Source organism: Mus pahari, chromosome 4, assembly GCF_900095145.1.
Source record: "Mus pahari chromosome 4, PAHARI_EIJ_v1.1, whole genome shotgun sequence".
NCBI classification, from domain to species: domain Eukaryota; kingdom Metazoa; phylum Chordata; class Mammalia; order Rodentia; family Muridae; genus Mus; species Mus pahari.
This window is the reverse complement of record NC_034593.1, coordinates 142066113-142093333: the sequence shown is the minus strand read 5'-3', so window position 1 is coordinate 142093333 and position 27221 is coordinate 142066113. Positions and strand designations below refer to the sequence as shown.

At 40.9% G+C, this 27221-nt stretch overlaps 1 protein-coding gene across 5 annotated transcripts in view; it reads left to right on the top strand.

The window, feature by feature from the left end:
- The window catches only part of LOC110320040 (serine/threonine-protein kinase TNNI3K), a 250965-nt gene that overhangs the window by 63164 nt on the left and 160580 nt on the right, over window positions 1-27221 (top strand). For all 5 annotated transcript variants that reach the window (XM_021195894.1, XM_029537368.1, XM_029537369.1 and 2 more), the window contains 6 exons: window positions 6965-7063; window positions 10249-10387; window positions 17474-17618; window positions 17692-17796; window positions 20810-20904; window positions 21480-21629. In XM_021195894.1, coding sequence (XP_021051553.1) covers window positions 6965-7063; window positions 10249-10387; window positions 17474-17618; window positions 17692-17796; window positions 20810-20904; window positions 21480-21629 — 733 coding nt within the window. The remainder of the gene's footprint in view (window positions 1-6964; window positions 7064-10248; window positions 10388-17473; window positions 17619-17691; window positions 17797-20809; window positions 20905-21479; window positions 21630-27221) is intronic.

Genomic DNA, 27221 nt, shown 5'->3' with positions numbered 1-27221 from the left:
ATGAATATCATATAAGGGATGGATAATTACAGGACAGCTTGTCTTATCTAGGTGGGCAATTTTTATCTATATCAGTTGGCTCTGAGTAAATTGTGTGGACGTCTTGTGAACTGAGAATTTATTGATATATAAATCTGACCGATGAATTATAAGCTTCTAGAGTTTTGATTTTATAGGGTTACTGGGATTTGGAACCTCTGACCACAGGGGGTGGATGGTTGGGAATGTGAACAAAATCTACAGCAAGAGAACAGTGAAATATGCCATCACTGCTTAGGGCTAGCCATAAAGGCAGCGGGGTAGCCAAGCATAGCATGGGATGGTCTTACTTTTAAAAATATTTCCCGTAACATGTATTTGTAGCATGATAAATTCAAACCTGCTCTAAGTGCATCCCAATGATCCCTAAAGTCATACAAGACAGAAACCATTCTGTCCTGGAATGGCAATTACTCCAGGATACTGGAGTAATTTTCCAGGGAACTCTCTCCAAAGTGGTAAATTCCAAGACCAGATTTCTGTGTGCTGATGATTGAGTCAGAGGTAAGAACACATTAACAACTCTCAAAAATTTTAGGAGAGGGAGTGATAATTTGAAGGTGTAGTGATTAAAATTGTCACTAAATATTAGAACTAGACAAAGAAGGAATCAATCAACAGCTTTGGTAATGTTTGGAATCAGTTTGAACTAATGAGGCGTAGACTTTGAAACACATTTTCTCCTGAAAGCCTTGCAGATATGGATTTTCCATCAAAGATCCAGCTCCTGATTCTTTTTTCTCTCAGCAGTAATGGTCAGATACACACCACAAAGCTGTGGCACTATACTAACTACAAGTTTTAAGTAAATCACAGTTCTGAGTTTGAAAAGAACTTCAAAGAAGTAACTGGAAGTGAACTAGCACTTAAGTAAGATTACCTTGTTTTTTTTCTCCTCTGTGGAGCATCTAGTTCTTCTTTGTGTTATATCTTTATGCCTTCATCCCCGCCACCTGACTACCATAAAACAGAAGGTAAAATAAGTAGCTGAATGGATTCTATAATAAAGAGGCAGAATGGGCAAGTGCACATTTAACCCACAAGCCAAACATGAGGCTCGCTGAGGCCTCTGCAGGGATAACACGGAAAACATACATCTACAGCGGAGAACTTATATCACAATTGTTCTACTTTCAAAATATAGAGTTCTGGCCCAATTTCTGTGATAATAAACTAGCTACTTAATGCGAAGCACTTTATGGTCCTTCTCTTTCTGTTCCTTGGAGGCTCACTTACCAGTTTATACTTTAATTATATCTCTGTAGACTCTACAAAATTAACCTAATACAACTCACAGACTGAAAGTATCTATAGACAGGCTGTTCAGGGGTCATAACATAACACTTGTTTCTAGTTTACTATTTGATATGAAATTTTATTATGACATTTTTAGGAAAAATGTTAAGATAGTATTCTTCCAAAAAGTTTGAGATAGCAGAATAACCCTGTAATTACTTTTCTGAGACAAAGTCTAATCCTGTTGGCTAGGAAGGCCTTGAAACTGTGGCGATCTCTCTGCTTCATACTTCTAAGTGCGTGTGTAGGGGGATAGCATATAACATCACACTGAGATAGCCCAGAAAAAATCTTCATGAGGTAATGTATGTAATATTTTAAAGCCCAGTTATAAGTTCTGTCATGAATAAAATACTTGGGAATTGCTGAAGATTGTTTTGAAATAAAAGTTTACTAGGCATTTAATGAGCTGTACTGTTCAACATTCTTAATATACAAGCAGGTTGTCATTGTCTACATTTAAATCCCCCTCTTATATATGATTAAATCCTCTTATACATGATAGCAGATATATCTTCCCTTTTTCTCTTTGATTAGAATAAGAGCCAATGTCTACATTTGTCATACACCTGCAGATATCTTGCACAGTAGCAAATAGAATGTAGTGAATACGGACTCTTTGTATAAGAAGAGGGTGAAGTAGTAGGTTGAATGTTTCCTACTCTGGGTAGAAGAATCATGGGTAAAATGACTATATAGCTCTTTCTTTAAATGTCTATATTGTGTTGACATGACTAGCAGATATTTGCACACCAAATATTCCTTATTCCCATGGGTTCTAGGAAAGAGTCTTCCTGGAATGATACTGAACATTGTGATGTTGAATAATTTTATATTCCTGAAAACCCAGGATTCTCACAGATGGGGCTATCAATAGTTAAGTATTTCCTTAAATTAAAAAATAAGCTATTAAAAGCCCACAGTTCAGTAAGGACTCCATGTGGTTTCATTAAAGCTTAGATTTTGACAGGTTCTCAGAAGGCCAGTATTTCATAATTAATGGATACTCGGCCAAGGTCGACCTTCTCAGTGCCTGGATGAGTACAAACTTGGTAGGGAAGAAATCTTCTTTCAACTATTTATCTTTCTAGAAGAAAGAAAATTATGGGACCATGTCCAAGAAATTGGCTCTGTGTGTTAATATTTTAAAGTCATTTTACAGTAAAAAAAAAAATTCATGGAATCCGTTTTGTTTTATTCTATATTTAAAATTACAGAAATTTAAAAAGCCTCATCTCCATGCCTGCTTCACAGCCTGGCATGAGAGTTTCTGAGGTTGGACTTGAGGTCACTGGAAGACTCAGATGGCAGACTCTTCAAATTAATGACCCTGGCATTCATTTCCAATCTGATCTACGGAGCCTTATAGACAGGTATCTTCTCCCAACCCGGGTCGAGTCATTTGCTAATGAGATCCTGCTCACAGAGGCAGCCAAAAAGAACTATAATGTGAAGTCAGGCAGATGTAGGTTTGTATTCTGCCTCTTCTTCATTGAGGCTGGTTGACCATAAATATGTCACATGATCACCCAAGGTTCCATTTTCTTCATTTCAAAACGGGAGAGTGGTAACTGTCTTTCTGTTTAGAGGTGAAAATGTATCAGATGCTAAGATCCACTGAAAAAGCTTAGTACCTGATATGTAACCCTCTGTCAGTAAAGACTATATGTGAGACGTTATTAGAAGTCAAACTCAATACAATCACTGGGTCTACTATCACGAACATCGAATATCTCAACACTAAAGCTCTGTTCTGAAAACATCTACAAAATGAAGCACCTGCTTACATTTTTGACCTGCACAGAATTTCAGATTTCCAGAAGCAGCTTAGTCCCCTTCAAGTATGACTCTCAGACTAAGTTCTAATCTGATAGTGAACTTGTAAACTATGGTGGCACAGGAGTCGTCTATGTCACCACTAACCAGGAACCAGGGGCTGAGACAGAAAGTGGCCATGGTTGTTTTGATTTGCATTTCCTTGATGACAATATGGAACATTTCTTTAGCTGCTTCTTTGTCATTCGATATTCCTCAGTTGAGAATAATTTGTTTAGCTCGGTACCCTATTTTTAATTATAATTGTTTTATAGATATTTTCTTTATTTACATTTCAAATGTTATCTCCTTTCCTCGATTCCCCTCCCCAAACCCCACTATTCCATCACCCCTTCCCCTGCTCACTAAACCACCCACTCCTGCTTCCCTGTCCTGGCATTCCCCTACACTGGGACTTTGAGACTTCACAGAACCAAGAGCCTCTCCTCTCAATGATGTCCCACAAGGCCATTCTCTGCTACATGTGCAGATAGAGCCATGGGTCCCTCCATGTGTTGATGGTTGGTGGTTTAGTCCCTGGGAACTCTGGGGGTAATGGTTGGTTCATATTGTCGTGCCTGTTATGGGACTGCAAACCCATTCAGCTCCTTGGGTCCTTTCTATAGCTCCTCCATTGTGGACCCTGTGCTCAGTCCAAAGGATGGCTGTGAGCAATCACTTCTGTATTTGTCAGGCAATGGCAGAAAGTCTCAGGAGAGACAGCTATATCAGGCTCCAGTCAGCAAATACCTGTTGGCATCCGCAATAGTGTCTGGGTTTGTTAACTGTATACGGGATTGATCCTCAGGTGGGGCAGTCTGTGGATGACCTTTCCTTCAGTTTCTATTCCACGCGTCTCTGTATTTTCTCTAGTGAGTATTTTGTTCCCCCTTCTAAGAAGGACCAAAGCATCCACACTTTGATCTTCCTTCTTCTTGATCTTCATGTGGTCTGTGAATTGTATCTTGGGTATTCTGAACCTCTAGGCTAATATCCACTTATCACTGAGTACATACAATGTGTGTTCTTTTATGATTGGGTTACCTCATTCAGAATAATATGTTCTAGTTCCATCCATTTGCCTAAAAATTTCATGAATTCATTGTATTTAATAGCTGAGAAGAACTGCATTGTTTAATTGTACCACGTTTTCTGTATCCATTCCTATGTTGAAGGACATTTGAGTTCTTTCCAGCTTCTGGCTATTATAAATAAGGTTGCTATGAACATAGTGGAGCATGTGTCCTTATTACATGTTGGGGCATCTTTTGAGTATGTGCCTAGGAGTGGTATTGCTGGGTTCTCAGGTTGTACAATGTCCAGTTTTCTGAGGAACTGCCAAACTGATTTCCAGAGTTTATACCAGATTGAAATCCCACCAGCAATGGAGGAGTGTTTCTCTTTCTCTACATCCTCATCAGCACCTGCTGTCATCTGAGTTTTTTATCTTAGACATTGTGATGGGTGTGAGGTAGAATCTCAGGGTTGTTTTGATTTGCACTTCCCTGATGACTAAGGATGTTAAACATTTCTTTTGGTGCTTCTTGGACATTCGGTATTCCTCCGCTGAGAATTCTTTGTTTAGCTCTGTGCCCCATTTTTTATAGGGTTCTTTCATTCTCTAGAGTCTAACTTACTGAGTTCTTTATATACATTGGATATGAGCCCTCTATTGGATGTAGGGTTGGTAAAGATATTTTCTCAATCTCCTGGTTTCCATTCTGTATTATTGACAATGTCCTTTGCCTTATAGATGAGGTCCCATTTGTCAATTCTTGATCTTAGAGCATAAGTTATTGGTGTTATGTTCAGGAAATTTTTCCCTGTGCCCATGTGCTTGAGGCTCTTCCCCACTTTCTTTTCTATTATTTTCAGTGTATCTGGTTTTATGTAGAGGTCCTTGATCCACCTGGACTTGAGCTTTGTGCAAGGAGATAAGAATGGATTGATTTGCTTTCTTCTACATGCTAACTGCCAGTTGAACCAGCACCATTTGTTGAAAATGCTGTCTGTTTTCCACTGGATGGTTTTAGCTCCTTTGTCAAAGATCAGGTGACCATAGGTATGTGGGTTCATTTCTGGGTCTTCAATTCTATTCCATTGATCTACCTGCCTGTAAGTGTACCAATACCATGCAGTTTTTTTTTGTTTTGTTTTTGTTTTTATCATGAATGCTCTTTAATACAGCTTGAGGTCAGGGATGGTGATTTCCTCAGAAGTTCTTTAGGGTTATTTGGTTCTCTGTAGTCTAACGTCTTGTGTTCTTTGTATATATTGGATATTAGCCCTCTATCGGATGTAGGGTTGGTAAAGATCTTTTCCCAATCTGTTGGTTACACAACCCTGTGATTCCACCTCACACCAGTCAGAATGGTTAAGATAAAAATCTCAGGTGACAGCAGATGCTGGTTAGGATGTGGCGAAAGAGGAACACTCCTCCATTGTTGGTGGGATTGCAAGCAGGTATAACCACTATGGAAATCAGTCTAGAGGTTGCTCAGAAATTTGGCATAGTACTACCTGAGGAACCAGCTATACCACTCCTGGGCATAATATACCCAAAAGATGCTCCAATATATGACAAGAACACTATGCTCCACTATGTTCATAGCAGCCCTACTTATAATAGCCAGAAGCTGGAAAGAACCCAGATGTCCCTCAACAGAGGAATGGATACAGAAATTGTGGTACATTTAAACAGTGGAGTACTACTCAGCTATTAAAAACAATGAATACATGAAATTCTTAGGCAAATGGATGGAAATAGAACATATCATTCTGAGTGAATTTTTGTATCATTATGTCAAAATAGCCAAGCAAGCAAACAAGAAACCAAAAAAAAAAAAATCAAAACCAACAAAACAAAACAAAAACAGAACAAGAAAAACATACAAGCATAAAGGAAGGAAGGGTGGTTTATGGTTTACTGTTCATTTGGGCTCTTCATTTCTAAGTGTTAAGTATATGACTTTTATATAGCCACATGATTAGACAGGACTTTATGGTGGCCAGACTGTGTGGAAGATGACTGTGTATGTCAGCATCAACCATGACAAAGAAAGCAAGACAGAAAGTGATGCCCCCATCACCTTCATTCATTCTTACCTCATAGTTTACAAAGACTCCCCAAACAGTATCACCTTCTACAGATCAGCCTTGCAATCATGAGCTTATGTAGAACATGTGTGTACAGACATAGCACAGGAGAACCTCCAAAATAAACTTTGCCTAGGCAGAGAAGATATAGATTCATCCAAGCATGTGGCAAAAAAGAGAAGGGCACTGAGGAAACCTTGTAAGTGGCACTTTAGCTGGGTTTAAACCTCTGTAGACAGGACTGAGGGCAACGTGAGAACAGAGCTAAGAAAGGAAACTAGAAGCTGTTCCATTGTACAGAATAGAGGTTTTGGAGGCATGCTAGAAAGGTGGGACAGAAAACTGAGTGATTTTCAGCCGTACATGATGACTTAAATTTAATGCCTAGGTCCTACATTGTAGAAGTTGTTCTTGGACCTACCTGTGTATTGTGTGGCATACACACTCATGAGCACAGACAGACAGACAGACAGACAGACAGACACACACACACACACACACACACAAAACAACAACACAAACAAGTGATACCACCAGACTGAGGAGGAGCTTAAAAGTCATATGAAAGTGCTGAAGTTTGTTCTCTAGGCAAAGGCAAGGAAAGGATGTAGACAGGAGAATGTGTTTCTGAATGGACTTCCTGATCGGCAGCTGTTCATGGTGCTGACTGGCTGCCCTAGGAGAGGTTGCACATAACAAGCACCTCTTTCTCATCTAGGCGGTGGAAGTGTTGCTGCAGCATGGAGCCAATGTGAATGTGCAAGATGCTGTCTTCTTCACCCCACTGCACATCGCAGCCTACTACGGGCACGAGCAGGTAGGTATGAAGTGGGAGCTTCGATATCGTGCAATATGCTCATCAGCTCCATCCATAGGAGCTTGTAGATCCTATAAACACTGTAATGATTATGTCATTCGTTGTCGTTGTTTTAGTGCAAAAAGGAGCCATTAGTGTGTGCATTGGTGGTTTGCAGCAATTGGAATTAGCCAGTCTGAATTTGGGGAGGGGGGAATCTTTCCAAGGTTTATGGCTATCTGTAGCTTATATAGAACCTCTAATCTCCATTTCTTAATGAAAAAAAAATATTTATGATTTGGACTTTCCAGGGATGCCTTTACAAAGAAATAAAGTTGCTTGGGAGAGGTGTAGCCCAAGACACTCTAGGTGCTAACAAAGTAGACACAAGACATGTTACAAAGGCCCTTCCAACAGCTCCCTGAAACGTGTCTAAGAAACCTTATTTCCCTTTCCTGCTCTAGGGGATGTTTGGGGGCTGGAAAGGCCTCCTGAAACTTATGTTGCCTCTGGCTCTGAGCCTGTGACTTGCCTTTAAGAGGAACTTGAAGTTGTCATTGGACTCAGAGTTTTCAGCAGATAGTCTCAGGTTTGCTGTCAGGCTTGATGCTTATCCAGGGTCTGTCTCTATAGAGGGAAAGGAAATGAGAGCATGCTGTGGAAAAGAAAAAAAAAACACAAATAAAAACAAAACAGGGGAAGGGGTCAAAGTCACATGGGGAAGGGCTGAGAATGCCAGCATGTCCCAGTACCTTTGCAAATGGGGACCTGCAGCCATGGGGGAACATCACCCCTCAGAAAATCTAAATTAGGTGTCATTTGTCCCCAGTTCCCAACACTCCATTCAAAGCCTAACAGGGCTGGTAACATGTCAGTCAGGGTGGAGAAGAGAACTGGAGTGTGTACCAGGCTCATCAGCCTGCAGCCCTGTGCTTTCTTTGCCAGGCCACAAGCCTACTTCTCAGTGAGCAGAGAGCCATCAAACCCGAGAAATTTAACTAAACAGTGAAGTCGGAATTCAAAACAAAGTGTTCCAACTTCAAAGTACATTGATTTCCCATCTCTGCATAGTGAAAGACAAACAATACCTGTGCTGATTTCAAACACTGCCCCTTAGCTATTTTGAAAAAAAAAAACACATTAAAAGAACCAAAAAAACAAACAAACCAGAAACACAAAAGTAACTACATAACCACGTAAAACAGTGCTTTCTGTGTATGATCCTTATCCTCTGTTAGCTTTCCACAGCTGTCATGTCACAGTGCTCCCTGAGGGTCCAACTGTAACTTCCTGTGGCCTGTGCTAATCTAGTCACCATATCTTTGTGTCCCTGTGAGCTGGCATATGTTTGCACACTCTTGTGTCTGTGAAGCAGGACCCACAGATTATGAAACTTGGCAGTCCACTGATGTGCTGCTACTCAGAGTGTACACAGGTTCCTGGAGAGCCAGGTACTGGTCACAGTACATATGCAGGCTCCAAAAGTCTGGTGATGGGAAAAGCCCATACTTCCTGGAGTTAGGCAGGAGCAGGAGGTGTAGTGTGCATGCTGTTTGCAAAGTCATCTACTTGGCTGATTGCCCTCACAACCAACAGAGAGATAAAGAGCCTCTATACATGTTGGTGAAGAGCTAAATTTGTTTGCTTTCCATAAAAATATAGTCACAGCCATACAAATTATGCTAAAATGTGGATGGCCCTTTTATGATAAGGGACTGGATTTCTGAGTGAAGGCAGTGAACCAGTAATTTATGGAAACTGTTGTCATTTGCTTAAATATGCTGACGAGGAGAGTGGCAAATTCAGCCCCGTGCTCCCTGTTTCTTGTCTTATCCACTTAATTTTAAGTGGAGGACGAGGTGCTTCTAGCAAGCGCAGTATTTCCTAAATATGTAATAATAGCACTTAATAGACAATTGAGTTCCTAGAGAGTTTAAATCTGTTATAAACTCACGGGGGAAAGCACGAGTGGGCAGATCTGCTTAGGTGGCAAGGTTCTGATGGTCAGGAACTTAAGTGTGGATCTGTGCACTAGCCAACAGAGGGGTGAAATGCACACATTTCTCATTCATGTTGCCATTGCTATAGATAGGTGTTAAGAGCTAAGTACTGTTCTGAGCACTTTACAAGTGCTAACTTACAAAATCCTCACAGCATCTCCAAGAGATAGAGCCATTACTGTTTCCACTTTAACACAAAGAAAGCAATGTCTGGAAACATTAGCTCATTGGATGACAGTGACATGGCTAAGACAATGGAGCTGGGCCCCAGAGTCCCTGCTCTGCCTGGCACACTCCCATCTGCCACTCAGATAATGTGTGGTTGAGAACTTATATCAAATGTTCTGCTATATGTCAGCCATTGTGCGTTGGCACAGTAAATAGTTTGCCTCTCGTCCTCACCACAATCTGTGAGTTAAGTCTGACCATGGTTTCTACTTTATGTCAAAGGCACTTGGGGTGAAATTAATAAAATTGGTTGGGAGTGTGTAGCTCATTAAAAAGAAACTTGTCTAGAAATTGTGAGGTTCTGGGCTCCAAACCTAGCTCTGAAAAAGTCAGAAAGAGGTTAACCGTTCATCTCAAGAGCCCAGAGCCTAAGTAGGCCAGATCATGATTTTGTCCCTATACTGTCTCCTAGGTCTTAACTCTCAGTCACTGTGTGATTCTTTCCTGGTTTCCTTTAAGTGTCAACTTGGCACACTCTGGGATCACCTGGGAAGGGAGTCTTGATAAGGGAAAGTATACAAAAAGTTGGCCTGTGGCCCTGTCTGTGGAAGATTGTCTTAGTTAATTGAAATGTAAAATTGACACTGTGGGTGGTACCATTCCCTAGCGAGGAGCCCCAGAATGAAATTGCTTAACTGTTGGACTTCTTTTCAATGAGGTAATCAATTCTTTTCTGTTTTTCACCAGCTGGGCAAGAATTTTCTGTTATTTTTGGATGCGAGTAACCCAAGAGGTAGCTTAGGTGCTTCAGGCAGTCAAGAGTTCTACACTGTATTTTGGGTTTGAGGGAAGGTCGAGACAGGGTTTAATCTGTCAAGGGCTCATCATGTTCTCACTCTGTAGTTGAAGATGACCTTAAACTCCTGATCCTTCAAACTCTACCTCCTGCTCCCTCAGTTGCTGACTTTGTAAGCTTGCACCACCAGACAACACCCTTGTTTTTTCCTCATGCTAAATTCAAACGGTGGGCTCCTCTAGGTAACCAGTGTCCTTTTGAAGTTTGGAGCTGATGTCAATGTCAGTGGTGAAGTTGGAGACAGGCCTCTGCACTTGGCCTCGGCAAAGGGGTTCTTCAACATTGTGAAACTCCTGGTAGAAGAAGGGAACAAAGCAGATGGTAAGGCTGCACCTGATTCCTCCATGTCACATTTGTAGTGTCTGTCCCTTCCCCTGTAGGAGACAAGCCAAAGCTGGATACCCCTGCACGTGTGTGCTAGCATGTCTCACAAATCACAATTCTAAATCAAATATACGTCTACCTATTAAATTCCAATGAGAATGTCTCTTTATACCTTTCAGTTCAGTTTCCCCCACACAGATCAGACAGATTGGTCCTATCTGTTGATAGTCACATGTCTTCCTTTAGTGGAAGTATAATTTACATATGGGTAACTCAGAAAATAGCCATTAACTCTAAAGTAACTCATCTTCTAGGTATCTCCTGCCCCAGGTCACTTCATCTCTTCTCAAACTCAGCAAAATGGTTTGTTCCATTCTGTGTTTTGCTTTTATTTTGTGTGTGCATGTGTGAAGTGTATGTATCTTGTGTGTGTTCAGGTCCTCACAGCCATGTATAGACTCTAGGGATCCATCTGGAGTCTTGTTCTATTACTCTGTCAGAGTCCCTTGATACCTAGAATCTGAACCTAGAGCCCAGCTAGCAGCTGGAGCACACCAGCAGTCCTCCTATCTGTGCCCCCAACAACAGCGTGACTGCTGGTACTCTCAAGCAATGCCCAGCTTTGTACACAAGTGCTGGAGATTTGAACTCAGGTCAAGCTTTGCCAAGTTCTTTTACTCCAGTAACCACCTCCCAACTCCAAACTTTACAGATTAATTTTGTCATTTACCCACATCACTGCAGCAAGCAGAGTCTTATCTTTTAAACTACAGAAGGCTCCAAATACACCACCATTTTTATATCCAGCTTCTTCCTGGCTGTAATTCAGTGTTTCTGCCATTTTGCTACTATGTAAGTCCTTTAGTTAACAGATATACTTATCTCTCTTGGATACATATGTAGATGTGGAATTTCTAGACCCAAGGGTATGCATATGCTAACTATGTAGATACTCCTAGACGTTTGCCCTCTCCAAGCATTTCTACTGTCTTCCAATCTTGTACCAATGTACTCCACCCCCTCCCTACAGCCTTCCCAACAACTGATACTCTACTGTTATACTAAAATTTGATAGGCACAAAGGCTAAGGATCATCAATTTAACCTTTTTTATTTTAATTTTTAAATTTATTTAATATCAAATAAATATTGGAAAATTGCTTGAAAGTAGCATGGAAGAAGAGAACTTTCTCCTAGGCTTTTATTTTTGACACAGATTCACCGAGAGCTACATCTGGTCATAAAATCCTCTCAGGCATATCCAGCCCCCTCCCACGGTCCCCCTAGAGAACTAATTAAATGCAGATCATTGATAGTTGCTGCCCTTTGCAACAAAAGGGATTCAGAGTTCCAAAAGGACAAGGTTGTCAGGACCATAGAGCTGCCAGTTCCTTCGGTCTAAAATCCAAATTGGCAATCACTCACTAAAGCTAATCAATGCTTTCATCCAGTGCTGATGAAGTCCAGTGACTCATAAACATTCCAGCAAGGGGCTGGGACAGCTGGGAGTTCATGTCAGCCTCTTCATTTTGTAGAAGTTGAAGAACTCCTTTTGCATGGTCTTCTATAGGCCATCATGCTATCATGACGTGTTGGGTGTCTACATGATAGTATTATCACAAACAGCATGCACTATCAGAACAAAAGAAAGCTGTGGACCTCACTTAAGTCTTGGGCAGTCACTCATTCCTTCAGTTGGGCAAGGCTGAGGCACATCTGTAGGAAATCGGCAATATGTTCACATTTATGAAATTACTTTGCTCTTCCAGAGACCGGAAGTGCATTTTCTCCTCCTTCTCTTTATCTATGCCAGCCTCAGCTTTTTATTCTCCTGCACAACTCCAAAACCTAGTAGTGTCAAATGGGTGTTGCTTATAATCAGCATGTCTCCAGGATCAAAAGACGCTTCTGCAAAAGGCATTGAAATTCATGCAGCCCCATCCTCCTTTGTATACCTTGGCTTCACAGGATAATTTCTAGGGCTTTCTTTCTGACTCACACAAGTACTACATTCTTCCTACTCAATCATTAAAAAAAAAAAAAAAAAAAAAAAAACAGCACGAATCAAACACTTAAGTATTCTTATTTCCTTCCAGTACACTTGATATGAAGCCCACTTTGCACACCAGTGGGTTGCAGAAAACACAGCATACCCTGACCCATGTGACAGATGGCACAAGACCTACCATCAGTGAACTCGCCTTTTCAAAAATGTAGCTGACCCTCAAGATGATTTATTACAACTCTCAACTTTTCTTACGGCAAATGAACATAAGAGGAAGATTAAATGAATGGCCCCAGAAGATGGACAATTTGCAGCCTAGTATTTATGCTATGTTTCCATGGAAATAGAATGCCATTTGTGAATATATTCGGGTTACAAAATTGCCAAAATGTAATTCAGAAGGCAGGCTCTTCAGTTCAGTGCATTTAAGGAGTGAGCCTATTCAGTCAGGTGTTTCAAGTCTCTACTCTGCTTCAGTGTGGCTCTTGGGGCAGGATAGAGAAATAATAAATCCTCATGTCAAGAGGGTGAAGATGCTCAGATGGTCCTTAAAACGTATCCTTTCGACAAAGTTGAAAAATGGAAACTTTTAAATTCCGCATTCATTAGTATTTGCCAACTCATTGTTAAACACTGAAGTTCTTTGATATAAGGCCCCTTTTTAACATGCCACAGGCAACTGCAGAACTCCCTAAATATCTGTCAAGATGGGGTTGGGAAGAAGGTTCAGTAACTAAAAGCATGTACTGCCCACTCGAAGGACCTAAACACAACTGCCGGCATCCACAATAGAAGGCTCCAAACACTTGCCATTCTTCTACCCTCCCATTGGTGAGCACCTGTACTTGGATATGAACATACACATATACACACATGCACCCATGCACAGAAGCACATACAACCCATACACAAATCCACCAGAGGTACATACATGCACAACTAAAAGGAAAAATAATTTTAAAAGAGCCTATAATGTCATGGTCAGGAAGGCTGCTTTATTTTAAACATATGTCACTGAAATAATTATGCATATTTGTGACTGGACATTTATTTAGTCAGCATGTGCAATTTATTTAAAACAGTGGATAGTCTTTTCAGTCATTGCTGACTTAATCTTGAAGTTTTGTTTTATCGTAAATATCAGTAATCAGAAATAAGGGGGGAAAAGTTCCACATATCCAACCATCCAACAATCTTTCAAAAAACACTGGTAGGCAATAATTCTTTTTAAAAATGGAAGAGGCTGTGAAATGTTTTCTTGATAATGGAGCACGTGCATTCCTTTGAAGGGCTCTTTTATTTAAATATATTGGTTAGGGTTTTTGCTTGCTTTGCTGGGGATTGAGCCTTGGGGCTTTGCGCATGCTAAATAAACTGCCTATGGCTAAGAAATAACTCATCATTTTGGTAACTTAATTTCATGAAGTCACCTTGCTGACTTTGAACTCACTCTACAGTTCAGGTTGGTCTTGAAGCTATCATCTTCCTATGTTGGATCTGTCTGGATGAGAGAACGACCTGAACTGCCAGGCCTGGCTTTTGTAAAAGAAAAAGTTGTTTCAAACAGAATATCATTGATGAATATCATCCTATCTCAATGTTCCTGGATTATGTAATAATTTTTACATTTTAGTCTCTGTAAATCAGTCCAAGACAAATATCTCACAATGATCACGACAAAGCTGTGTGAACCCTGTGTCTGATGCCAGCTCCCTTCAGTGTATAGTAGAAGGAAGAATGCCTACAGCACAGATAGGAGAGTTTATCAGGTAGGGAAACCTTGAAGTTCACTTGTTTCTGCTGAAGAGGAATAACACTGGGAGAGGTGAGGATGGCCAGTTGGCTCCCCATAGTGGCCACAGGATTGTGCCACTATTCCTTGAAATCTTAAGTGGAAACTTGGGAACCCTTGGAAGAAACTCCTAATTCCCTGGGCACCAGCATGGACCCATGCCATTGACTCTACCAGGCCTCTCACAGAACAAGAAAAAAAAAAATCAAATAGAAAAGCAGATCAAAATGAGCCACGACTGTCTTCTAGGGGAAGAGTGTTCTTCTGAGGCCCTGCTCGCAAGTTTTGCATGAGAATTTGAGGGCTGTAGCTGAAGATTGTCTGTTTGCTTAAGACCTTACAGGGCAATTAATGAGAAGGGCTGTCAACAAATGCAGCAGCTAGCAGGTGAATCCATCGTCATTAACTGCTACATGATGGTGTGTCACCGGTCTGAATATCCTACAGGTGCTTTTGAGTCACTATGGTCTTCCCTAACTTTCCCTAGAGACTGTTCATAATTTAACAATGCTTCCTCTATTTCTTTTGCTTGTAAAAACACATCAAATAATAAGTGACTTTGGAAAGAAAAATCATAATAAAGCAAATGTGTCTAGAACAGCTGATCCAATTATTTTCTTCCCCAGATATTGAATTAATGTCAGACCTAGAATTGAGCAGTTGGTGTTCACTTATTATTAAGCCTGTCTTGCAACTAGACTTAATGGTCTTTGAAGAGATATTTTTATGTATTTATAGTTTATTGGTTTTAACACAAAACTTGTAAGGGAAATAGGTAGAATGAACTTCATTAAATGTGTGTGCATAAAAAGTATCACTCTAAATGCATGATGAACGTAAGGTTCATGAATGTTTCTGTTTGTTTCCAATAATGGCTCTGTTATAGCCATAAGTGATAAAATATGAGTATCTTAACACTGGTACAGTGATGGACAGTTAGTGACTATTTAAAAAGTAAGACTACAGTCAGATTTTCCCCAGCATCCAAAGCTAATTAATAATGATTAAAGGATGAAAGGACTGTGTTAAAAGGCTGCTGTCCTGGTTAGTGCCCACTGTAAACTAGATACAACCTAGACACACCTTGGTAGAAAGATGCTCAGAGAGTTGCTTTTATCAGAGTGGCCTCTAGCCATGGCTTTGAGAGAACATCATAATTAATGACTGATGGGAGGACCCAGTACACAACATGCAGCACCAGCCCTGAGATATTGGTCCTGGGCAGTCAGAGAGCTAGCTGAATGTGATCCATGATTGAGCCAGTAAGCACCATCCTCCCATGGTTTCTGGTTCATCTCCTACTTGAGATCCTGTCCTAAGTTCCCTCTGTGGTGGATTATGACTGGAAAAGATAAAACAAACAGGCCCTCTGCTCCCCAGGCCACTTTTTGTCCTGTTGTTTTCTGAAAGAAGACTAAACAGATGTGAGGTAGCTCCTGAGTCTGAGCAGAGCAGAGGAGTCAGGCTCTCCCAGCGAAGAAACACCTCCAGCCTCACAACCCCGAAGGTGTCCCATAGAGACAGGATGCCAGCAACGCCAGACACACGCAGACACTGGGCTTCCACGAACAGCCAGCCAGGACCCTGATCCTGTGGCTGGAATCACTACCAGGAGAGATGGGGTAACATTACTGTCACTAATGACCATATTGCCGGGACTAGGTTCTGTCCTCCTATGTCATGAGCTCCAAAGTCATGTGTATCTTATATTCTTCAAAACCCACTTTAACAAGTGTACTTCAATGTTTTAACATCCCTTCTAGCCCACAGGAGGAAGTGGAAAGTAAAGGCTAATAGGGCAAAGGAGGCTATGGACCTGACTAGAAATAGTTATTTGGGGTGAATCCAGTCTACGTTGTAGGAATATCAGCAGTTCAGGGCACATGAATCAGCAGTGTTAGCTCAATCTGCTTGCAAAGACCACTCATGAATCAGCAATGGCAGTTTGATCCAGAAGAAACTGGGAGGTTCTGCCAATCAGCTGGAGTCCACAGAAGCAGCAAGAAGCTGCCTGAACACCACTAGAAATTCTTTGGCGCATTTCTCTCTGCAAAGTCTTGAGTGGCAAGGTGAACCAATACCACACAGCATCATCCACTGTTTGTTAAGTTACTTTTATACACTTTCCAAACATCTCCTGTTTTCTTAAGCATCCACTCAGGTGGCTTCAAGAAAAATGCCATATGCCTGTTCTTAGCAAACATCCTTCCATGTGTCTGCTTCAGGAAAACAAACAAACATCCTTTCATAAGGCAATTTCCAGAATAATATCATATGACACAACTGAGTCTCCAAAGAAATCAGAAATTTCCACTTCAGCCAGGGTCTAATATGCAGAGGGCTGGAAGGTGTCATAGATGGGGGGTGTCCAATCTGAATAAGTGTGGAGAGTGAAGGATCTCTGCTGAGAATTGTCCAAGAGCAGCACAGATAACCTCTTCGGGCTCACCTTCTCCTGTCTGAAGCTTCCAAATGGTCCTTTTCCTGTCTCTTAGAACCTAACACTTAAGGAGTGCTAGAGAACACTTTTAAATCTCTATGTCAGTATGTCATCTCAATTCACATATTCAGGTTCCACAGAGAATCTTCAGATACCTTGAGAGTTATAAAACTGTATGGTTCAAAGAAAAAGACCGAGATCCAGTTAAGCATCCTCTGAAATGCTTCTCTATTTGTGTAAAATAGTGTCATGATTCTCAGCTGAGGGGTACAGAACCTCCTGTACAGCACTCTAAACTTTCAGATGACTGGCTGTCACCTCCACCCACTGAATCAGAACTACTGGGTTTAGTGATCTGGATGAGACCTTTAATTTAAAGATTCGCATCTTGAATATGGCATGTACAGAAGCTTATGTTGAGGAGGCCAGAGAACAACATATAAGAGTCAGTTTTTTCCTTCTACCATGTGGAGACTGGGGAGAGAACTCAGTTCCACAGGTTTAGCATCAGAGGCCTATGTCCACTGACCTTCTCAACAGTCAAGGACTTTTCAAAGTTTAGTTGAACATCAGTCAGTTGAAAAAGGGAGTCAGTTTGGAATGGATACTTATGGGAAAGAAGCCACTGGTACCCTTGTGTGACCACACCACTACTAGACAAATTTCATTAGCTGTAGTCCATAGAATTTTACATTGGTTGCACTTAATTTTCCTCTATTATAAACAGTACCTGGCAATTTCCAGGAGTATCTTGGGCATGTGGACAAAGCACACGACAGCGTACATACAAAGGGTAAGAAATAATGGATTCCAGATGACACATCTGTGCTTTTTTCATCAATGGCAGTGAACGCTCAGGACAACGAAGACCACGTCCCTCTGCACTTCTGTTCTCGATTTGGACACCACAATATAGTGAGCTACTTGCTCCAGGGTGACTTGGAGGTCCAGCCTCATGTCGTTAACATCTATGGTGACACTCCTTTGCACCTGTGAGTATGACTTAGCATTGATCATGTCCAACTCATGTCCTCTTACTTATTAAAGTGTCTTCTTCCCGTCCAGGGCGTGCTACAGTGGGAATTTTGAAGTTGCCAAGGAAATTGTCCACGTAACAGGAACTGAAAGTCTGACTAAGGAAAATATCTTCAGCGAGACAGCTTTCCACAGGTAGAGAGTATCTCTGTGTGCCAGACCCTGAGCTTGGCTGACACCATTCAGCACCCCGAGCCATGTATACAGAGCCAGAACAAACAGTGACAGATGTTGCCGTCAGAAAGTGAGCACACAGGTAGGGGAGTGCAGAAAGGAAGGTTGAAGCAGGTGCTTCCATCAGCAAATGGGTCTGTCTCCAGATGCTGCTTTTCCGGCTGGAGCCACAAAGACAGGGACTGATGTTGCCAAGGCAACAGGCCTATCAACATCTGTAAGCAGATTGCTACTCACTCTCTGAAACTCTGCCATGAGGGGCTGTATGCTCTCTCTGACAAGAATCTCATTACTAGGATTCATCAACATCAAATGTGACACTTTCTCCCTCACTTTCTTAAACCTTATGTGCAAAATGTTTCTACCCAAGATACCCATCTGCCAGCTGCTAAAAGCCTCGTCAGGATGGCATTGGGATACCCGGGATGTAGCTCTTTTCTTGGAACCCATAAAAACCTTTTCCAGGAAGCTTAGCAAAGTACCCTAAGATGCACCCCATGAATGAAGCTAGGGGTTGCTGAACCCAAGTCCACAGCAGCTCCTAAGCTTTCTGGGAGGAAGTAGGTACTTCACAACATTAGGAGCCCTTGCTTCAAAAGGCTTGTTATTTTTGCTACAAAAATAATTCGAACTTAACGAACCCTGACTAGCTTAGATATCACATATATTTCTCAGCTAATTTGCAACCTCTAAAAACCATACTCCAGGCTGATCTGTTTTCTGCGTATTGTTTGGTTTGCATTGGTGAATAATAGAAACGTAAAAGACTCTTCGATACTAAAGTAACATTAAACTTGCACTTCTATATCAGGCATCAAACCTTCGGATATAGTATGGGTTTGCAGAGTGGTCAAACCCATTACAAAAAAAAGGAAAGTTAAGGAAACTACCACCTAGGGAGGCAGCCGAGACTATACTCCAGGTTATTGTGTACATTATCACATTTAACTTCAGAAGTCTTGTGAAATGTAAGCAAATCTAAATATCTATTAATTCTTCTTTTGTTGCTATGGTCAAATAAATAGCTCACATGGAGCAACAAGCAGGGAGGGTCTGTTCTGTCTCACAGTCTGGGGAGACACAGTCCAGCACGGTATTAATGGCAGGAGGGCTGGAGACTGGGCAGCCAGGCATCAGCGGTGAGGGCTGCCACGCTGCCAGCACCTCCTTTCCCCTTCTGTGTCCACACAGGGCAGTTTCATGAAGAATGGCTTCCTCAAGGCCATCCCAGGAGGAAGAAGTAGTGAGATGCAGGAGACTGCCTCTACTAGAACTGAGTCCCTGTTCCCTTCCTCTAGCCATGGCTGGACATGGGCTGATCCATATGCTATATGAGAGCGCCTCAGCTTCCTGGAGTTTGGAAGGATCACAAGAGTGACCACTTTCTGTAAAGGCCAATTGCAGGAGAGGGGGCATTTCTGACACTTGCTTGTACAAAACAAAAGCCAGTTATCATTGTTTAATCTTTATTTTCTTCCTGACTCAATTTAAAATTAGTCAGATTAGACTGGATTCGAAATTATCCCTGGATGTAGGGATATATGTAGAATTGCTTAGCAGCGGGGAAGGGGACAGTCCTGAAAGTGAGTGGCAGTGTCCCAGTCTGTAAAGTGCACAAGGGAAGACTAGTGGAGCCAGCCTGGCTCCCTTTACTTCCTGACTGCAGCTCTAGCTGACCTGCTGCCCCAGGTTCTGCTGCTTGCCTTCCCTGCATAACAAACTGTTCTCTTTAACTGTGAGCCTAAAAGAGCCCTTGCTCCTTTAAGTTGCCCCTGCTCCAGCTACAAGGCAAGTATCACACAGGCAACACGTTTGCCTTACACAAACCCTTCCTCCATGTATCTCAGCATTCACAGGAAACATGTGAAGTTATCCATTTAAGTAGTTCAATGAACCCAGATGCAAAATTCATCTATAAAAATATTGATTGTTTGGGGTCCTTAAATATGCCAGTGTTATCTCCAACTGGGAAGAGCTGATCATGAGCATGCTCCACTGTGTGTGTTACGGATCCATAGCATGAAATTTCAACAGCCTGACACAAGTAGAGAGGATAAAATAAAAACTCAAGCTCAGAGTCCCGATCATACTCCAGGTCCCTGGAGAGTTTGTAGACATGCTCCCTGAACAAGGACAACCTGGAGCACCTACTCTCTGGCGAGCACTGACTCTCTGGTCACAGAAGCCTTGATAGATCTGGGTCATTTTCCTGGGGATTCCTCAATTTGGCAAAGCTTTGTCTGTGATACACATTTGATTTTCTTACATGGATCTGCTAGGTTAAAGGTGAACTGACAACAATGAGAACAGTTGACCAAAATACTAATAATTTCATACAAGTCTTTGTTTGCTCCAGATGTTTAATGAGTGGTTCTGTTGTCCTTGGTAAACAGCATTCACAGACCTGTTACCTCCTCTCAGCTCCCTTTCTTTCCTACCTCCTCCTTCTGTCTCTGTCTCTGACTCTGTCTCTGCCTCTGTTTCTGTTTCTCTCCCTGTGTCTCTCTCTGCCCTCCTGTCTCTGTCTCTGTCTCTCTCTCTGTCTCTCTCTCTTTCTCTGGATTGTCCTGTATTAATCAAGTTTGTATCATTTCTTATAGTTCCCATAATAACATACATCCTGGGCAATCTAAACAACAGGAATACACCATTTCACATTTTCAGATATACAACATACTGACAACTTTGGCCTCTTGTACAAATGTTCCTTTTGGATTGAAGGTGATCACCTTTCCTCTGCTTTCCTGTATTCAGCCTTCTGCCTGTGTCATCTTTGCCCAAAGTTCCATTTCCCATAAAGTCATCAACCAGGTTGGGTTAGGATCTACTATAATGACCCTACTGCATTTCCACTATGTCTTAGAAGGCAATATCTCTAAATAGAGTCTATAGTGAAATTCTGGGATGTAGGACTTCTGCAGAGACATGACTCAGCATATAGGAAGCCTCTCTTTCTTATTTTCTGCTTCTGCAGTGCTTGTACCTATGGCAAGAACATTGAACTGGTCAAATTCCTTCTTGATCAGAATGCTGTGAACATTAACCACCGAGGAAGAGACGGGCACACAGGTAAGACTGCTGAGAACATCATGGCTACCCGTGACTGTCAGCTCTCGAGACCAGTGATGAGCCTAGAGTCTGGTAATGGTCAGGCCCCAGTGGATTTAGAATTAATGGTAAATGGCAATATGAAAAATCGATTGAGTTCTCCTGGGGACTGTTCAGTCTCCCTGCTGTGTTCGATCCTGCATACAATCTTTGCATCCTATGTTCCCTCCATCGCAATAGGTTGATGATCATGACATTTCTCTGCACTTGGTTTGGTGCTCAAGAAAAATACTGGTTGAAATCTTTATTACTATTTTGGTAAAGGCAATATTTGTTCTTGATAATTATTGTAGAAAGAGGAATGAAAAATTAAAACATGCCAAGTTAATGTAGTCAGTATGGAAGGCTGCCTAGACTAGAGTCCCTCTATTGCTGAATATATCACCTGTTTTCTCAATAATAAAATTAATTCTTCATTACACACTAATTAGGGATTTGTATCTCTGCAAACAATCCTGTTTGTGGGGTAACTCTTTTGCCATCAAAGCATCTTTTCTTCTTTCTTCTTTTCCTCCTTTTGTTCTTTTCCATCACAGGATTACACTCTGCTTGCTACCATGGCCACATCCGCCTGGTCCAGTTCCTACTGGATAATGGTGCAGATATGAATCTAGTTGCTTGTGATCCCAGCAGGTCTAGTGGTGAAAAAGATGAGCAGACATGTTTGATGTGGGCTTATGAGAAAGGTATGTTTTTAATCATCGCATCTCTGCAGTGACACATTGAACCGTGTGCATAGATTATGTCAATGTATCAATAATTTCTTTTCTTACATGACATGAACTCTGTAGATTGTGTGTAAGGCTCTGAGGACTTGAATCAGAATCCAGCAGGCCATTATTAGAGAAAGCAACTTTTGGGCTGCAAATGAGCTGATTCATTTCAGCATTGGTGTTAAAAAAGGACTGGGCTGCTTTAACTCTAAGCGCTGAGAAACAAGACAGAGATAAGTGACCATAGCAGAGTGGTCTATAGTTGGTTTTTATATCTCAAAGAAAATGTTGACCTATGTTATATATGTATGTATTATGTATGTGTCTGTGCATATATATATATATATATATATATATATATGTGTGTGTGTGTGTGTGTGTGTATGCATTTGTGTATTATATATATTTATGTATGTATATTTGTATATATATGTATTTATGTGTGTGTACTTATATAAAATATATGTACTATGTGTGTATATATGTGTGTGTATATATGTATTTATGTGTATATGCATTTATGTATTATATATATGTATTATGTGTGTATTTATGTGTGAATTTATGTGTGTGTATATATATGTATTTATGTGTGTTTGTATTTATATATTATATATGTATTGTGTATGTATGCATATATATGTATTTATGTGTGTTCGTATTTATGTATTATATATATGTGTTACATGTGTATGAATGTGTGTGTATATATATGTATTTATGTGTTATGTATTTATGTATTATATATGTATTATGTGTATATGTATGTATGTATATGCATTTATGTGTATATGTATTTATATATTATATATATGTATATGTGTGTATGTATCTATAAATGTATTTATGTGTGTATGTATTTATGTAATATATATGTGAATATCTATCTATATATATATTTCCATGTTTCTGTATGTATATGAAAGGGAGAGCATTTGTCAGTTTAAACTCTGCTAAGGATTTTGGTGTTATAGAACAAGGGAGAGATGACACAAAACACAGCTTTCACTTTAAAAGGAATAAGAGAAAGTTTATTCCAGAGCTAAATTGAGCAACCATAGTGCAGAAACACAGATTTAGGTTATTGCAATACCATATTCCAATATGTTAATAATTTTGTGAAGTTTTTGTAGCAACAGAACAAATTAAAGTCATAAACTATGACATTTTCAAATAAATTGGTGAAAACATCAGATATTCTTGTTATAGTCATGTAAGGATGTCGCTAAGTGTCCAATGAGATGTGATGCCATCCTTGACCGGTGGTTTGGTGGAACCCAAAGGACTGTTTGCATACACTAAAAGAGTTTACCTAATAGGCATGATAATTTTTTGTCATGCACAGTGATGGGCAGTAAATAGCATGAGGTCTATCTTGGAGTGTGGGTGATAAACCCAGTGATACTCAATTGGAGAAAACCCATTTCCCCTTTGCTATGATGTATCAATTGTAAATAGCTTCTTGGTTAGGGGTGGAACCCAGTGTCTACTTCCTCTTCTTTGTTCTGAGACCTGATTGGCTTGAATTGCAGGTCTTGTGTGAGCTGCGATAATCTCTGAACTCATATATGTGTCAATTCTTTTCCTTGGAATCACCCCTCACTTCTAGACTTTACACTCTTTCTATCCCCCTCTTGCTGAATAGATCCCAGAGATGTGAGGCAAGGGGTCTGATAAATACATCCTGTTCCATACTCAATTCTCTCATGCTCTGTACAATATCCAGTTCATGGATGCATCTTAATTTCAATCTACTGCATCAAGAAGCTTCAGTGATGTGCACTGAATCCATGATGTGCACCAATCCATGCGTGTAGCAGTATGTTATTAGAAACCATTTTATTACCATGTCTCTTTAGTCAAATGACAGTAGTGGGGTTTCCCTGAGCCCATGACCCATCTAGCAACAGATTCCTGGTCACTTAAGTAGTGTCATGTATGGGTTCCATGTCACAGAATGGGTCTTAAATCTAATCAAAAAGTGAATGATCACTCCTGTAACATTTGTACCACCACTGAACCAATATATCTTGCAGGCAGGTCACAGGGTTTGTGGGTGGGTGAATTGGTAATTAACTTTCTTCTCCAGTAGAGTACCTTAAAACACCAGGAAAACCAGTCAGAAATATGAAGCTTCTAGTTGGGCAATAACTTGATTTCCTCAGGTCATATGACATGAGTCAGCACTGTCTTCACCCATATGGCCTTTCCATACCATGCAAAATAACCAATATCCTTGGCAGTAAGCTGTAATACTGGCCAACAACTCAACAAAATATAACGAGATTCTGGCACTTGAGGTTTTACTTGGTGGCATGAGATGTGTATTTGGTGAATTCATTTAGACTCCTTCCATATATGTAGATAATTTAGAAAGCTTCTATAGTAGTAGGCTTCCATATAATTTTCCTAATGGCCTTTAGCTTTCCTTGCTCTTCCCAAGATTCTCTCCTTTGCGTGGCTCTTCCATCACCCTCCCAATTTAATCCTCTATTCCAGTTTCCTCTTTGAAATTTAAGAAATTTAAAGTATTTATAAAATAAACTTCTCATTTTCTTTTAAGTGTGAGAATCCTCAAAGATTGCACTGACAAACACAATTACCAAGTGGTAGGCTGTCTCAACTGCAAAGTTGATCTAGAAGGTTTTGTGCCTGAATAGGGTGAAGTCCATGAAGGAGAAGAGAGATGGAGTTTAAAAGATGAAACACAGAACTACTGTAAGCTTAGAGACAAAGAAACAGAAAAATACACAAACCTGAAGATCGCTAGTGAAAAAAAATTGATGTGCATTACTTTTATACAGGAGAATGGGCTGGTGAGATGGCTCAGTGGTTAAGAGTGCTGACTGCTCTTCCAAAGGTCCTGAGTTCAAATCCCAGCAACCACATGGTGGCTCACAACCATCCGTAACAAAATCTGACTCCCTCTTCTGGAGTGTTTGAAGACAGCTACCGTGTACTTACATATAATAAATAAATAAATATTTATACGGGAGAGTAAGTAAAATAGTGGTGAAACACTGTATCCTTGCACAAGCTCCATCCACATAGCTCAAGGATTCCTACTCCCACCCAGAAGCCAATGTAAACATTTCACAGCACCCAAGCCCCGGAAACACTCCTGATCATCTCTTCTTATCCCTTCCCCCAAGGAGCGGCCACAGCTTCTTTCTCTGACTAATGGACGTGTGCTGTGGTATATTTCACTGTATCTGGTTCCTGTTGGCCAACAACTTGTGAGATCAACCCTTCTCTCTGCAGACAACTGCAGGCCCCTATTCACATCGCTGCTTGGTGAAAGGTTTTGAGGCAGTATCACAACTCGTTCCACTTATTCTACTGTCCACGGGCATTTGGACACATTTCAGTTTGGAGCTTTCAGAACTCACTTGTGAGTGTACAGCGTGTCTCTTGATGGATATGAATGTGCTTCATAAGGTACCAAATCTTTCTACTTCATGTTAAAAAGCTCCAAGTAGCTCCATCTTTAAGCAACAGTAGAGAAATCTTCCACAGTTTAAAGCTTGGGAGGCCTCACTAGTTTCCTTTTGCTCCGCACAGCAAATTTGTTCACGCATGCTCAGACAGCCCTTTCTCAAGGACCGTGATCTTCAGCGAAGCAGCATTTACCTAGCAGTCATATCGAGGAAGCGGCTCTGAAGTTGCTGTTGCAGCTAGCTCTTCACAGAGCTTTGCTTTGCTTGTCTTTAGCTGATTGAGAGTGATAGTCTAACTCTGACTTTATTTATTTTATTTTTTGGTGGAATCCACTCCTCACAAAACAATGAATCACGGCACTGCCTCCTTAGCAACAGACAGCAGAAACCCTGTAGTTCAGAGGGTCTGCCCACTTATCTCTCTCTAGCACTGGCCCCATCTCTTATCTCTGTTTGTCCAACTGATGCACCAGGCACCATCGTGGATTTCCATAATTACTGTGAACTTTAACAAGCTGAATGTTAGCACCCAGGAGACAGATGGATGGCTTGCATATGTTCGGAGGCAAATCGAATCAGACCATTGTTGCTACCATTCTCTGGCATTGTTTTCGTGTGCTCTGGGAAGACTGGCACAACCTTGTTAATACTGTCAGTGGGAAGAAGTTTCTGTTTGTTTTCAATAAAGATGTGCTGTCATTTGTCCCTTGGAGAGGGGATCTCCAAGTTAATTGATGGCTTTAGAAATAGACTCTTCCATGCACAAATGAAGAGGAAGTTGAAGAAAGAGTGAGGTCCATGCGGAGTTCTCTCTACAGAACAGAATAGATTTCATTCAGGAAAGAGAAGCTAGACAGGGACTTCACAGACGGGTTCTCTTTGTTTGAAAGGACACTTACATTAGTTAGGGAAGTCTGACCTATGGAATTTAAGAATATAGTCCAATACAAAACCCCAACTTACTCCAAACACCATGAGAGACTATTTTGTGATGTTTCTGTCACTCGGTTGTACAGTTCCTAAGCATGGACTTTGTGGATGACAACATCATGTGGCAATGACAAAGCCCTGTTCACCCTGACTATCTCATCTGAGACTACATTCAGAATAGAACAGTATAGTTCATCCTTCTCAATGCCATATGTGTCTTAATGGCCCTAAAGCAGACATTTTAGCTTATCCCAACTAAATTTTAGCCAATCTTCACTTCACTATTCTGATATAGTAACTTTAGAATTGCTTTAAGTGTCTAGAATAGTAAGTTGTACTTCTTGAATATTCCCTGAAAAGTTGATTCACCCTGGTTTTGTAGGACCATGCAGGATGAATGTTGCCTACTTACGTGTACCTTTTTAACACAGAGAGACAAAAATTAATCTTGGAAAGATGTTCCCTGCTGACCTCAGTTCTGCACTGAAGTCTCCTGTTTGAGAACTAGCCATGTTTAACTAGACTGCACCAAGCCTCAATTTTACAGTATTTAGAGTGTTCCTCCAGCTTTCTCTACAATTCCACCTGAAAGTGAAGGAAGGGATCCAGTCTCTCTTGGATTCACTCTACCCTTTCCCTGGGGCACAAAGGACTTACGTGAATCAATTTTAAATTGTCCTGAAGACGTAGCCAGCAGCCTGGTTATGTTCAAATCCTCTGCCCTAAGAAGCAGTATGGAAAACCCATTGTAAAGATCTGCACATAGTCTGACACCATCATTAAAGATGAAACTGCTAAATGAAAAGATCTCAGGCAATTAGAATTGGACCCATAGCTCAGGGGCTTGTGTGGCAGTTAGATTTGAAAAGGCTGCCTTGGACAAAGGAGAGCAGCAGTCTTTTATGTCAGGCTGTTCAGGGTCAGAAAATAACCCAAACTAGAAACAGAACTAAGAACTCCGCATTTGCTTTGGTGCTGACACCAGTTAAAGTAATTTACAGCAGCTCCTACCCCAATATTTAATTACCCACAATGCAATATTTATATGCAGCAGAGGTGCCATAATTTACAGTGACAAGAAGCTGGGGTTGGAGAATTAGGAGTAAGTGAGCAAAACAATAAAACTTGAGGCTCTTGTCCTGAGATACATGCTTTGTTTATTCCTTCTGACAAGGGGAGCTCGACATGAATTATTTAT